Source organism: Coturnix japonica, chromosome 3 (assembly GCF_001577835.2).
Source record: "Coturnix japonica isolate 7356 chromosome 3, Coturnix japonica 2.1, whole genome shotgun sequence".
Classification (NCBI taxonomy): domain Eukaryota; kingdom Metazoa; phylum Chordata; class Aves; order Galliformes; family Phasianidae; genus Coturnix; species Coturnix japonica.
Window position 1 is genome coordinate 91,739,496 of NC_029518.1, and position 14,360 is coordinate 91,753,855.

The 14,360-nt window shown below is 42.0% G+C and overlaps 1 protein-coding gene across 1 annotated transcript; it reads right to left on the reverse strand.

Moving 5' to 3' along the window:
• Positions 1-10,025: 10,025 nt before the first annotated feature.
• On the reverse strand, positions 10,026-13,403 carry LOC107312293 (retinol dehydrogenase 14). Its single transcript, XM_015859587.2, has 2 exons — positions 12,942-13,403; positions 10,026-10,936 (listed from the first exon to the last, which is right to left on the reverse strand). The coding sequence occupies exons 1-2, from the start codon at positions 13,386-13,388 to the stop codon at positions 10,319-10,321; spliced, it is 1,065 nt and encodes a 354-aa protein (XP_015715073.1). The 5' UTR covers positions 13,389-13,403; the 3' UTR covers positions 10,026-10,318.
• Positions 13,404-14,360: the final 957 nt, after the last annotated feature.

A 14,360-nucleotide genomic window follows, 5' to 3' on the forward strand; every position in this document is an offset into this window, starting at 1 on the left:
AGAGGGTACAGCTGCTTACTTGGGTGGACAGTGATAGGACAAGGAGGAATGGTTTTAAACAGACAGGGGAAGTTTAAGTTAGATATTAGGAGGAAGTTTTTCACTCAGAGGATGGTGATGCACTGGAACAGGTTGCCCAAGGGTTTCCCATCCTTGGAGGCATTCAAGGCCAGGCTGGATGTTGCTCTGGGCAGCCTGGTCTGGTGGTTGGCGACCCTGCATATAGCATAATCCTTGAGGTCCTTTTCGACCCAGGCCATTCTATGATTAAAGCAGTTAAAAAAAAATGTGCCTTTGTTTAATACTTTAACTGGAAATTAAAATGACTCAGTGCTGATTTTAAAGGAACTGGGAATGCTTTGACCACACTACTGAGTTTAAAAGTGTTAGGTAAAGTTCCAAGTCAATATTTCTCAGTAATATGTACCATAAGGCAGTCATTTTGTTCCCTGGCATGATATTGGTCTTTGCCAGCATTTTGTCAGACAATTCTCAAGTGCAACCAAAATGTTCATACTTTCCAGGAAACATCCTGAAAATGCAGCTTGGGTGCAGACTCTCAGTTGTGTAAGATAAAGAGCACTCAACAGCACAGATGCAGACTGTGATTTTCCATTTGGCCTCACTGCCAGTGAACAGCCCAGGTACATTTAATTTACTGATCACGATAGAGCAACAGGGGAAAAGCATTGAGACGTACTGGGATTGCCTGTGAACGGACACGATTGAGTATATCATCCAGTTCTTGTTTCCTCATTTCACAAATGAGGTACAAAATCTGATAGGATGTGGAGGAGAGCCACAGAAATCATCTGAAATTCTGGAAAAGGTCCTTGCAAAAGAGATTAAAGAAGTTCAGTCTATTGAGTTTAATAAATGCATGTAGAGATGATTTCAGTGGTTACAATGTGTGAGTATCACCACAGGGAGAAAACACTAAGCGGTAACAGCAATGCACTCATAACACAAAGCATAATCAGAGGTGATAGCCGGAAGCGAAAGCCAGACAAATTTAGGCAAGAATCAAACCACATATTTTTAAGAAAGAAGGTGATAACCACTGGACTACACTGCCAAAGGAAGTGATGGGTTCTCCAACTACTGATGGCTTCAGATGTAGACTGGATGTCTTTCTAGATGATAAGCCTGAGCCAAACACAAATTGCTGGACTTGACACAAGGCTAACTGGTTTAAATTAAGTGGCTTGTGTCATTCAGGAAGTCAGACTAAATAATCTAAGGCTCTTTTCTGGCTTTAAAAAATCTATGGATCTATAAAACGCAACTGTGTAACTATGAATTCTTGTCCAAGAATAACACATTTTGATAGAATAAGATTTCTACAGTCCAGTGCTACATTAGTGGACACAATTCCAAGTGATCAGACCATAGCTATAACATTGAAAATGAATAAAGCATGACGACATGGTGATATTAATAACAATACCAATTCTCCATGTGTTTACAGGGTCAGTCAATAGAAATTGCAGCACAGTCAGTGGAATTTTAGCACTACAAAATTAGTAAGAGAAAATATACTTCAGCTTTCCAGAGCAGTCTCTGGATGTCATGGAAGTAAAGTAAAAAATCACATATATTCTGTTAACACTTGTGGGAGGAAGGGGGGCATTTTCTAGCTCTGCTTGTTCCACTCAATTAAAGAGTGACAGAGTGCCAGCTCAGGCACTGAAATTCCATCAGTTATGGTGTTTAATATTTGGGGCAGTTCTTGGCACAGTTTTGGCTCCAGCCAACTAGCACTTTCTGAAACAGCATTTGCATCATCCAGGAGTCAGCACGGGCCAAGGACACTTCAGAATAGCCATCTGGATGTACCCATACTTCTTTTCTTGCAGAATAGTATATAACAGCAGGAAAATTGTTCCACTACTCCATTTAGCTTGTGGCTTCGGAAACAGGTCCTGGCATTTAATGCTTAGCAAAACAGATGCAGCCAATGACTTCAAGGAATCAGCTGCTCTTTAGGAAGACAACTCTGTACTCAATTCCTTCCCTATCTCTGCTACACAATTATTTACAGTATGTATATTTTAATTTCACATGTAAGTTACAGTGATCTATCTTTGAAGAAAATCATCACTTTAAAAACTGCCCAACTCTACTTAAAGTTAAAAAGACATCTTCCCAAAAGGACAATTGCAAATTGAACCGTAAGGTGTACTTTGGGAAGTGACTTGTCAGGGTAATATTAAACTTAAACCAGAAGTGTCTACAAATAAAACACAGTCAGCACTTAACATTTAAGACTTATACCTAAGAGTGGAATCTAGAGCCATTATTAGAGATCTTTCAGGCACATGGAATTCGGAAATAAGTTAAAAAAAGAACTCCACATACTCAGGAAGGAGCCATTATATAATCATAGAATGGCCTGAGTTGAAAAGGACCTCAAAGATTATCTGGTTCTTACCCCCCTGATATGTGCAGGGTTGCTAACCACCAGACCAGGCTACCCAGAGCAACATCCAGCCTGGCCTTGAATGCCTCCAGGGATGGGAAATCCACAACCCCCTTGGGCAACCTATTCCAGTGTGCCACCATCCTGAGTGAAAAACTTCCTCCTAATATCTAACCTAAACTTCCCCTATCTGCTTAAAACCATTCCAACTTGTCCTTTCACTATCCACCCTCATAAACAGCTGTTCCCCCTCTTGTTTATAAGCTCCCTTCAAGTACTGGAAGGCCACAGTGAGGTCTCCTCTGACCTTTCTCTTCTCCAAGCTAAGCAATCCCAGTTCCCTCAACCTTTCCTCATAGGAGAGGTGCTCCAGCCCTCTGATCATCTTAATGACCCTCCTCTGGACCTGCTCTATGAGCTCTATGTCCTTCCTGTGCTGGGGTCCCAGGCCTGGGTGCAGTACTCCAGATTAGGCCCCACAAGTGCCAAGCAGAGGGGGGACAATCACCTCCCTCTCCCTGCTGGCCACCCCTTTTCTAATGCAGCCCATAACACAGTTGGTCTTCCAGGCTACAAGCATGCACTGCCGGCTCACATCCAGCTTCTCATCCACCAGGACCCTGAAGTCCTTCTCCACAGGGCTGATCTTAAGGAGATCTTCCCCCATTTTGTATAAATACCTGGGATTGCCCCTATCTGTTTAGCAGTAATGTAATAATGAAGTGCCTAGATCCAGCTGGAGTTGGAATCAGCAGGAAAACAAGCTTCATGATATTGGGAAGGGACCTTATAGGAACAAACACTAATCTATAGATGGATTGCTAAATGCTCTGGTCCCTGAGCTTTGAGGCTACAAGTAAATATTGATTTCAGTGGGCTAAAATCAGGGTAGAATTCAGTAAGAGTATAAAAATAAAATATCAAGATCAATCCAGGTAAGAAAAAATGCTTAGAAAAGGTAAATACGTGATTAATTTAGCATACTTCTTTCCTGAATATTGTTTTAATATAATTTTAGACAGCCTATTGTATAGTGCTGTTTACAGCCTTGAGTGAGCTATCTAAGGTTCAGCCAACTAAGTTGCACGATCTATAAAGAGACAATGCCACCACACACAGTGTTATTTGGACTAGTGAATACCATACGCAAGTAAATCATCTGCCAGATGGCACTGGAAGAAAGCTGTAACTCTCTCACTTTCATTTCCACAGCAGCAAACAATGTTCCGTGTTTAATATAAACTCTTCCAGATGAGTAAAAGATAAACTTCGTGGTGCTTTTTCTTGGTCTTGTCTTTGACTTCATTTTTTTTTTTTCAAAACAAACAAGCAAATAAATAAGTAAAGCCAGTTGGTCACATTAATGAAAAATCTCAATTTAGACCACCATAGCATAAAGCAGTCCCTCTAGGCAGCATTGAAATTCCGTGCTATTTATTGAACAAAAGGCAAAAGTGAAATATAATATTTTCACTCATCAACTTCTGTCAACAAAACCCTTAAAAATGAACACCTACCACATTAAACCATTTCCTGTCATTTTACGGGTTTTCCATAATGAAGAAGAGCACTGCTTTGTTGAAAAATGGCTATTTTCACATTTGCTGATGTTTTAACTTTTTTTTTTCCCCCACTCCTAAATAGCAAACAAATCCTTCAGAAGCAGAAACAAAAAACAGCTTTCAAAGCTTTGTAATTATTATTTTAGTGTTTTAGGGTAGCCTCCCTTGAATCTGTGGCAGACGGCAAGCTGTTTCTTGTTCTATTCTACTGTACCAGGGCCCAGTTTTAGCTGCACTCCTGAGATTCACCTAGTTCTTAATATCATCTGGACAGTACACAGAATGGGAACTTTTTTGCAAGACTCTGCTTGCAGCAAATACCTCCGTAATGCACACTTGCATGTTTTTACAGTACCTCTGAAGAATCCTTTGAAACAACTTCAGGCATTTGAAGTTTTCCATCAGAGCAGACAGAAAATAAGGAAAGTTAAACTTTTGATGACAAAGTCCACACAAAATAAGTATCTCCTCTTTCTCTTCGGGTATTTTCAAAGCCAGGAGATGTATCAAGCAACTTGAATGCTATTGAAGGGGTTATAGTGAGCCTGCCCACAACAAGGTGCAGGATGGCATAGCTAAGTTAACGGACAAGGTGCTAGAAGGAGCCCTCAACCTGCTGCATCTTATGATGATGAAGGCAACAGGGAGACTAAAGGTAAATACTTCAAAGGAATTAAGGAGTTATCCTCCAAGAAGGTGACAAGACCAGCTGCTCAGCTGAACTGCCTCTACACCAATGCATGCAGCTGGGGAAATAAAAAGGAGGAGCTGGAAGCTACTCTACTACTGGAAAAGCAAGACATAGTTGCCATCAACAAAACCTTACAGGATGATTCCCACTACTGGAATGTGACTATTGATGGCTGCAAGCTGTTCAGAAGGGATAGACAAGGAAGGAAGGAAGAAGGCACTAATAATAAATGCGACACATACACAGAACTGCATAAAGCTTTATTCTTCAAGCTTTAAAGAGTCACTGTCCAATAGACTGTTAGAGTTATGCTGCCCAGAGTTAAAGCTATGACATTAGGATCAGCAAAAACATTTAGGTGGACTGGGATTCCAGACTACTTGCTTTGGCCATGAAACAGATGGCAAGAAGTGCCAAAACCATTACAGATTTCAAACATGTGACACCCTCTGACTCTTTCATGGCAAATAAGTTATCATTTAACTAAGCTTCTTTCACATTATTTGAGAATATATGTAAATGATAATGTAAAATGCAAAAGGAAAGTGTTATCAACCATGTTAGGTAATCTGTGTGCCAGCTTTCCCTCAGATAAGCAATTAAAGAAACATTCCTTTCCCTATGCTATGTAGGACTTTTGGAATCAATTGAATATTCAAATTGAATGTCTTGAAGTGAATTCAGTTCCAACAGGTGTAAGGCTACCAGCGGTAGCTAACGTGGTAAGTAAAAAGCATAGAGGGAGATCATCGTTTTCTTTTATGAGAAATAGCAGCACCGTTCTGGGACACATCAAAAAGACTAATTCAGCTGCGTAGCCCTCCTGGATCTCTGTGCAAGTCCATTACCTTATAAGTAACTAGTTTGGAAAAAGTTATGTGAAAAAGGGAATAGGCCTCCCATTTTAAAATTATTTGTATGACTCTTGTAAGTTGTTTATTTTCTTTATAGCCTGAGGTGGAAAGAAACTGAGTGTGCTTAAGGTGGGAATTATCCACATTTTTAAGCAACAGCATAAGCCTACTGCACACTCACAGGGCTCAGGGTTTGAAGCCTGTGAAGCATTCACATAGTAGGAAGCATGGTCAAACCAGACAACCATGAAGAAAGAGGAGAGAACTTAAATACTTTTTACTGCATCATGGAAAAACTGATCATTATCTCATTAAGGGGGAGTACTTTTACTGGAGAACTCCTGCTGGGTTTATAAGCTTGCCTGCTGCTTGTGCTTTAGTGCCTGAAAGAGCAGTGTTGTCCCTATGGGATAGATGTTGGCCTTTGTAGCAAGTTAAGGAAGGTAAATTACTGAGAGTACTTTAAAAAACAAACAACAACAACAACAAAAAAAACCCCAAATGTACATAAGTCTCTCTTTACTTAAACAGATGTAGCATATAATACATGCAACTGCAATTTTAGCTTGCTTGAAGAAACCTCATTTACAAGAGCTACGTATGTGAGGAAGTCTGGCTCGTAATTAGGAGCTGGGACTGAGAATCAAACAAACACAAAGAATTAGAAGCTCCTTTCTCAAACTCTTGTTCTGTCCATGAGAGAAGTTGGGAAGTTGATTACAAGGACGTCCGAAATGCATCCCAGCACAGCTACAGGGTGCTGGTCTGACAGTGCTGGTAGATCAATCAAATGCTCTAATTCCAATAAATTTTACAAGATAGCTAAAGGTGGGTTTTGGCTTTTGAAATAATTGACTTAAAATTTATGTTTATCAAATACCTCCAAAAAATCTTAACTTCAGCTCTGGGTTTCTTGCATACCTGTAACGTACTGTTTAACAATGTGATCAGCTTTAGTACCTGCCTGTGAAGGCTGCTCTGTCCTGGTCTTTATATTGTCTCTGGCAACTGTCTACCTCCTTCACTCCTTATTTTTTCCAAGTTTAATTCTTAATGAGAAATAAGATTAATTTGAAAGCAGTGGTGATCATATGGTGCTGAGAATGGAAGGAAGCACCCAAAACAGGTCCCAGTTTTGGCTCTATGACACCAAACAGTTCCTTATCAGTTTAAAGAATAGTAACATGTAAAGCCTGCACATCTTTCTGCAGGCACTGTAATACTGGGGTGAAGTGAGAACTGGTTGGAACAAGACACTGATTGCTCCAGCAACTCCAAGAAAAGCTACTTACCAACAAAACTCACATCACAGATAAATGTCTGAACTTAGGATCCTAAATAGCATAGCATAGCAGTCCATTGTATACTAAGTCAAATTGCTTCCAACCTAATTTGAATCAGCAGTACCAACTGCACATAAGAGCTCTTCTTCGGTTTTGTACTTGCATATATTTTGAAAGATCTGTCTCAAAATCCCAGATGCTACTGCAATAACAAAAGCATCATATAAGACAATACAAAGAGTAGCAGCAGTCTCAAGAGAGTAATCAAATCTTTGTGGTGCACAGAGACAAATTACATTAGACTCTGAAGGTGACAAATATCAATAAAGTTGGATGCTGAGGAAAAAAAAAGCAACTGATGTGTTGATACCACAGGCCCTAACAATCCATATTTTCTAAAATGTTTTCAGGCATACTATATTTTATTAAGACTATCACATAATTACTCCTCTACCCTGGAACAAGGGCTTTAATCTATATGTGATTACAGGAATTTAATCATTTTCTGACAAAGGCTCATATTTCTGCATTGTTTTCAAAGATAAAATACATGGTAGATGTATGAGGCATTGGATTTTATACAATCATACTATACAGGTGGTGAATATAATTCTACATCTCTTCTTCCTGTGCACACAAACATTTGCTCTTCTAAAGGCATCTGCTGATCATGCAGTCTTAAATGTGTTCCTGTTCAGAGCAGTGCTTTACCACAGTATTTCTAGACTAGTCATCTTCACCTCCCTCCCAAGGCTTTCCCATTAAAAGAAGCGTGTTGGTTTCAGCACCGAAACAAAACTATTACTTCAGTATTGCTACAGTAGTATCCAGAACACAAACCCAAGTTTGGCACAGCTTTTCTTTGACTGTTTTGACAGCGCAGCACACCCATCTCCACACCTCTACTTACAATGAGCAGAACAAAGGTTAACCGGTTGGAGGATCTTAGAAACCTGTTTGGTTTCATAGCTTGTGTTGTGGTTTTCGAGAGCGCTGGCTCTCCCACCCAATCACTCAGCCCAGGCTTGTGCTGGCAAAGGTAAGTAAGGCCCAGTTGAATTAAGTTCAAGCATGCCTGGAGGCTGAGTAAACAACAAAAGGATCTCAAAAATGGGGATGCTACCTATACTCACATTTTAAAGGTATGTAAAAAAGATCTATGGCATAAACAATGTCATATTTATATTATAATATTTATATTCTTTCCCTTGAGTAATATTTAACAAGGTAAAGCACTGTAAGAGGGTGCTCCGAAATAAGTGTTTCCTATTTTATGATGTTGGCCCACACATCAGAGGCGGATGTTGGTGGGATGGCAGAAGACTTTTTACCTTCCCACCAATATCCCATTACGTGTTGTGACAGATGGCAGCAGAGGGGCAGTGTGACAGAATGGTGTCCGACATGCAAGCACAGATGGAAGCAAAGGTGTGTCACTGAATTCCTCCATGTGGAAAGAATCACTCCTATTGACATTTAGTGATGCTTGTTGAACATTTATGGATACCAAGCAGTGGAAGAGGTTTTGCTCTCAGAACAGTGAGCCATTCCTTTCTTGTAGTAGGTACTTTGTCTTTTAAACTATTATACAAAAGAAAAAAAGGAAAGGTTGCATGAATTATATGAACTGAAATACATAGTACAGAAATTTTGGGAAGAAGCTGTGGAAGATATATAAATAGCCTGGGATTGTCTATAAAGGCCGTCTCTGCAATCTGCAGTCTTTAAGTAACAATGAACTGTGTGCGTTAGATCTTTTTCAGCAGGATAAATCTCAATACCAGATGTCGATCCTGTTAATATTACAAGGGAAAAATGTTCTGGGATTCATAAAAATTTATGATTAAAAATGCTATGAGAAATCACCTGCCATTATGAACCACAATGAATATGTAGGCAAAGTTATTGCAAAAGACATTCTGTGTATTTTATTCCCAGAAAAAGGGGAAAATGTTCCCCATGGTTCAAAGAAGTATATAAACTAAGCAAAGACAGTCCTCTCTATTGAGGATCGGGAAAGACTCCAATGGAAAAGGAAATGTTGGGGAAGAGAAAGCAGCAGCAGCACAGCCATCATTGACTTGCTGGACTCGTCAGGGCCGACAAGCACCTCATGGGCTCTCCAAAGTGGGAGCACGGCACAGGGCCCGGGATTCAGTCCTTCCTGGTGAGGGGCAGAGGCTTTGAGTGGCCCTGCACAGGGCCGGCTCTCGGTGCTGGGGTGGGCTGGCCATAGCTCCACTGTACTGAGCTGGCCGATCTGTGCCACCCAGCACTGTCTCTGTATCACAAACTTTGCCACAGCCCCCAGCTGGTGACATGGCAATCCATATCACAAAGGGGACAACCCCAAATTCAGGGCAGAGGCTGGGTGTCACTTTGCACATGAGGTGACTAAAAATAGGAGCTCGACTGCTTGTCTCTCTACAAGTCACAAGCATGGCTGCTTTCTGGGCAATGAGCTTATTTGGATACATACAGGCATTTTATTTCTACCTCCGTGTGGCAGAGACTCCCTAAAGTAAAATAGGTGAATCTTCTACCTTCTAAATGTGGCTGGTGTGTACAGACTCCTGGTTGTATCTTCCACAATGAAAGAATGAATGCTATTTTTTTTTTTTAAGATTTTTATTAAAGAGTATTCATTAAGCTTTATCAGTCAGACTTACCCAATCTCACTACTATGTTAAAGGTGCAGTCAGTCCAAACGTATGAAGTAGCATATTCTCTTCAGTCTAATCTGATTGAAGCCTTGGAAACTTTGCATGGGCACAACTCATGCAAAGTCCTACTGAAACAAGACACGTCAGCTACATTTTCAATGAAACCCAAGGCATCTGCATGTCTAGAAACAGCAAGTTGAGCATATGTGGAAACAGAAATACAGCGTGCACAACAAAGTGCATGTATTCATTGAAAAGCAGTTACATTAAACTCAAAAAGTCAGCTTTGTATTTCATAGCTAAACTGTATACAGCTGAACAGTTCTGTTCATGGAAGCATTCAGTGCACAAGTCTTTGAATGGCACTCATGAGGCTTAATCATTACAGTATAAGATACCAATAAAACTGCTCCAGATTTCACCATGATGGCTCAGAAAGACAGATCTTAGTATTAGGTTCTATTTTTAATACCATTTCACAGGAAAAGCATTTCACCATCAACACTCTATGTTGTCCAGCATGATTTAAAATAGTAGAACATGACAAATAGGCAACGTTTACCACAAAACACAGTTTTGTTTTATTTTTATTTTAGAACATGACTTTCTGAACAGATTTAGTCAGAAGTTACATTCACACTCTCAAACTCTATTTAAAGTTCTTCTTGAATGCTTGTCCTTATTAAATAAAGATTATTTTAAAACAGAATTCCAGCATAAATCACTCCTCTACCAAATTCATAAGCATTAATCTGTGTTCTCACAGCATTTAAGGTGAGAATTACAGTTCCAAGTTTACATTGCATAGTTATCTGCATTTTTCTTATCAGATAATCCCACTGGCACTTATTTCAATAAACCAACCATCACTTCACTTATATCCCACAGCTTTCTTGCAACCAAGTCATCCATGGCTTTGGGCAGAAGTTCCTCCTCTTTGCAGTCCCCAAAATATTTCCCAGACACACCTTCAACATCAGGAGAAGAGGCCAAATAAATAGAAGTCTGGGCTCCTTCCAGAGGTGTTTTGAAGAAAGCCCACGACACCAAATTGAATAGGGGTTTTGCCAATAACGGAATATTCACGTGTCTCCCTAAATTTGTTCTGACAATACCCGGATGAAGTGAATTAACAGTGACTCCCGTCCCTTCCAAACGACGGGCTAGCTCCCTTGCAAACAGTATGTTAGCCAGTTTACTCCGGCTGTAACAAAAGCTTTTATTGTAACTTATGTCACTGTTCAAGTCTTCAAAGTTGATCTCTCCGTACTTGTAAAGCTTAGAGGATACTACCACAATCCTGCTCGGAGCAGAATTTTTAAGGAGGCCCAGAAGAAGGTTGGTGAGCAAGAAGTGACCCAAGTGATTTACACCAAATTGCATCTCAAAGCCATCCTCTGTCTTCATGTACGGACACTGGAATATCCCTGCATTATTTATCAGAACATCCAGCCTTGGCTCTTCCTTTAAATAGGAAAGAAAAAAATAATTTAGTTTTATAATAATCTGTCATGCAAAACATGCTATTATGCTTAATATTTCTCATAATAAACAGTTAGAGCAAAATAACTTCACTTCCAGTTTTCTAAATGGTAACTTTCCAACAGTTTCTAAAGCACTACTGAAACAAAATTAAACTACCACCATATATTTAACTCCAGCAGGCTTCCAGTACATCACAGTCTGTATTAACTTTTAATGTATGCAGACAACACAATCACCTGTTACTCCAGGCTGATAATTTATCTTTGTGACACACTTGTTTTCCTCTAAAAAGTAACCTGTTTATTACACTTGCAAAAGCACAAGCATTAATGCGTGACAAACCTCAGTCATGGGCAAGATACCTTAATACCTGAGCAATACCTGCACTCCTAGTTCAGTGCTCTCACCCATGTCTGACAAGAATGTGAAGGTACTGCAGGAATTCATGCTTGCATGACTCAGAAGCAAATGCATTTACTTAAGAGTAAAAGCAGGATGTGTTTCCTTTACTGCCAGTTGTTTAAAAACAACGTGGAGCCAGCAGACAAAGATCAGTTTGGGTCACGTTGATCATAAAAACAGAGAATGTGAAGATGAATTTGGTACTGTTTATTTTTATTCAACTGCCATTACCTGCAAAGATGCTCAGGTTGGAAAATCCAATTTTGCACTTGTCATTCAGTTTAGTGATGTTGGCACCTGATCACTCACAACAGGCACTTCAGCCTTTGATTTCTGCAGGACTGTTTCCCACAATTCCTGAGGCATTACCAAAGAGCATCAAACTCAGTTCTCTTCACCCAAATGCACACAATTGCTTCTAGCACTAAGCAAGAATAGAACTGAAATTCTGACTTACTGCAGATGTTCTAACTAGCGTTGCTTTATTTTATAAACCATTGCTCCATTAGCCTTTTGTAGCATCTGACGAGATAATTTACTTCATAAGAATTAACACTTCAAGAAGTTCCACTTGTGATATAATCTGAAGCTCATTTCTCAGTTCTATATATTAAATATAAAACGGTTAGGCAGTGTGTTTCTTTCTAGTATTTTATATCATTTTGTGTACATGCATATTTTCCCAGTGAAGCAAGGTTAGACAGACCTTATCACTGGATTCAAATGTATGAAGGAAACATTAAAATGCAAGTCAATGCAACACAGTCTCTCTCAATTGTTATTTACCACAACAGCATCTGGACATCTTTCAAGTACTTAACAAGCAGTTCTCCAAGCTGTAAAACTCACTAAGCCTGGTTTCCTATGGCTTTGCATCTCATGGTGTGCACAGCCAGATGCTGTCAGATGAGTGTCTCAACCAAAGCCTTTCATGGAGTAGAATGTGTCTAGTGGAGGCTCTCAACTGAACTCTTCTATACATACTGCCACTGATAGGGAATATCTGATAGTTTGATGGTATCAAACTAAGAAAGTGGAGATTTACATTGGATATAATGAAGAAGTTTTTTACCATTAAGATGGCTGAGGCATTAGCACAGGTTGCCTAGAGGTCATGGATGCCCCAACTCTGTAAATACTCAAGGTCAGGCTGGACAGGGCTCTGAGCACTGACAGAGCTGTATGTGTCCCTGCTTATTGCAGGGGGGTTGGACTAGATGGCCTTCAAAGGTCCATTCCAACTCAAAAGAGTTGAGAATCGAAAAGGAGGAAAATCGATTGACCTCAAGCTCAGCCTTTCAGGCCACCTTCAGAACTATCATTATTTAAGACTATCCATCTACTAGACTCGGGTACTGCTCAGCGAGAATCTGGGGAGGAGGCAGCAGGAGGCTGAGCATTACGACCAACTGAAAACGTCACACACAGCTTGTTTCAGTGCAAAAAAAGAATAGAATGTTACACCCATTTTGCAAAGCCACACCTCGCACCACCCCAACCCGGGTGCCGGCAGGAGGAAGGATCCCGGTGCCAGGCCCGCCCGGTGCGTTAGGCCCGGCACAGGCCGCGGGCTGGGCCGTACCTGTAGGACGCGGTGGCAGAAGGCGCGCACGGAGCGCAGCGACGCCAGGTCCAGCTCTCGGACCACCAGCTCGCCGCCGCCCTCGGCCGCCTCCCGCTCGCCCAGCTCGGCTCGGATCTCTCGGGCCGCCCTCTCGGCCCTCGCGCGGTCGCGGCACCCCATAATAACGCGGGCCTTCATCCTCAGCAGCTCGGTGGCCGCCGCCCGGCCCAACCCGCTGTTGGCCCCGGTGATGATCACCGTCTTGCCCCGCATGGAGGCCCCGGCTCCTGCTCCGCGGCGGGCCGCGGCCCGCAACCAGCGCCAGGCGGCCAGGAGCAATCCCCCGCCCAGCAGCGCCGCCGTCAGCGCCGCCGGAGCCATGGCAGCGGGCCCAGCGGCGCTCCGCCCGGCGTGGGCGCACGGCTGAGCCCGGGGCTGAGTGAGGCTGCGCCCGCCGAGCCGCATTGTGGGGAGTGTAGTCTGGAGCTGCTCGCTGCGGTGGGAAGGGGCCTGGAAACGAATAGCGGGGTCCTGAGGCAGGAGGGGCACGGAGTGCAGCCCTCGCTTCACGCAGGGCAGGGTCCTAGCCCAAGCTACAAGCCCAGATAGTGCTCTCCCACCTAAATGTAGTCAGAGCCCAAAACTGGGCACAGTAACTTCACGATTCCTTGCCATTTCCTTCTTGTCCCTTGCCCTAAACAGCCCATCAGTTTCAATCAAGTTCTTCCCTGTATTAGTACAGAACTTACTATGTACAAGTTTTAGGACATTACTCCTTGTCCTTTTGCTTCAAATTACCTAGAAGAGCCTGGCCTTATCCATTTGTCTCCCACCTCCCTTTAGATATTTATAAACATTATAAACATTAAAGGTTCTCCTTTGATGACCTTAGGAGCAGCTGTGTTCTTTCTTAGGTTTATAAATACCTGAGGTGTGGGAGCCATAGTGGTGAGGCTGGTCTCTTTTCAGTAGTGTGTGGGGGTAGGACTAGGGGTAATGGGATGAAAGTACAGCATAGGAAGTTCTGCACGAATGTGCACAAGAACTTCTTTACAGTGAGGGTGACGGAGCACTGGAACAGGCTGCCCAGGGAGGTGGTGGAGTCTCCTTCTCTGGAGATATTCAAGACCCACCTGGACGCCTACCTGTGTGACGTGGTGTAGGGAGCCTGCTTTGGCAGGGGGGTTGGACTCGATGATCTCTAGAGGTCCCTTCCAACCCCTACAATTCTGTGATTCTGTGATTTCTCAGATCCCCTCTCAGCCTTCTTTTCCCCTGGCTGAACAGACCCAGGTCACTCAGCCTTTCCTCATAGGAGAGATGCATTCATCTTTGTGGCCTTCTGCTGGACTCCTTCTGGGAGATCCCTGTCTTTTTTGAACTAGGAAGCCCAAAACTGGACGCACTTATCTAAATGTGGCCTTACCAGAGCAGAGT

Excerpts from the sequence above, each read along its gene's own strand:
- LOC107312293 (XM_015859587.2), bottom strand. The coding sequence starts at position 13,388 with ATGCGGCTCGGCGGGCGCAGCCTCACTCAGCCCCGGGCTCAGCCGTGC. Across the intron at positions 10,937-12,941 it reads TCTGCCACCGCGTCCTACAG|GAAGAGCCAAGGCTGGATGT; the intron begins GTACGGCCCAGC and ends TCCTATTTAAAG.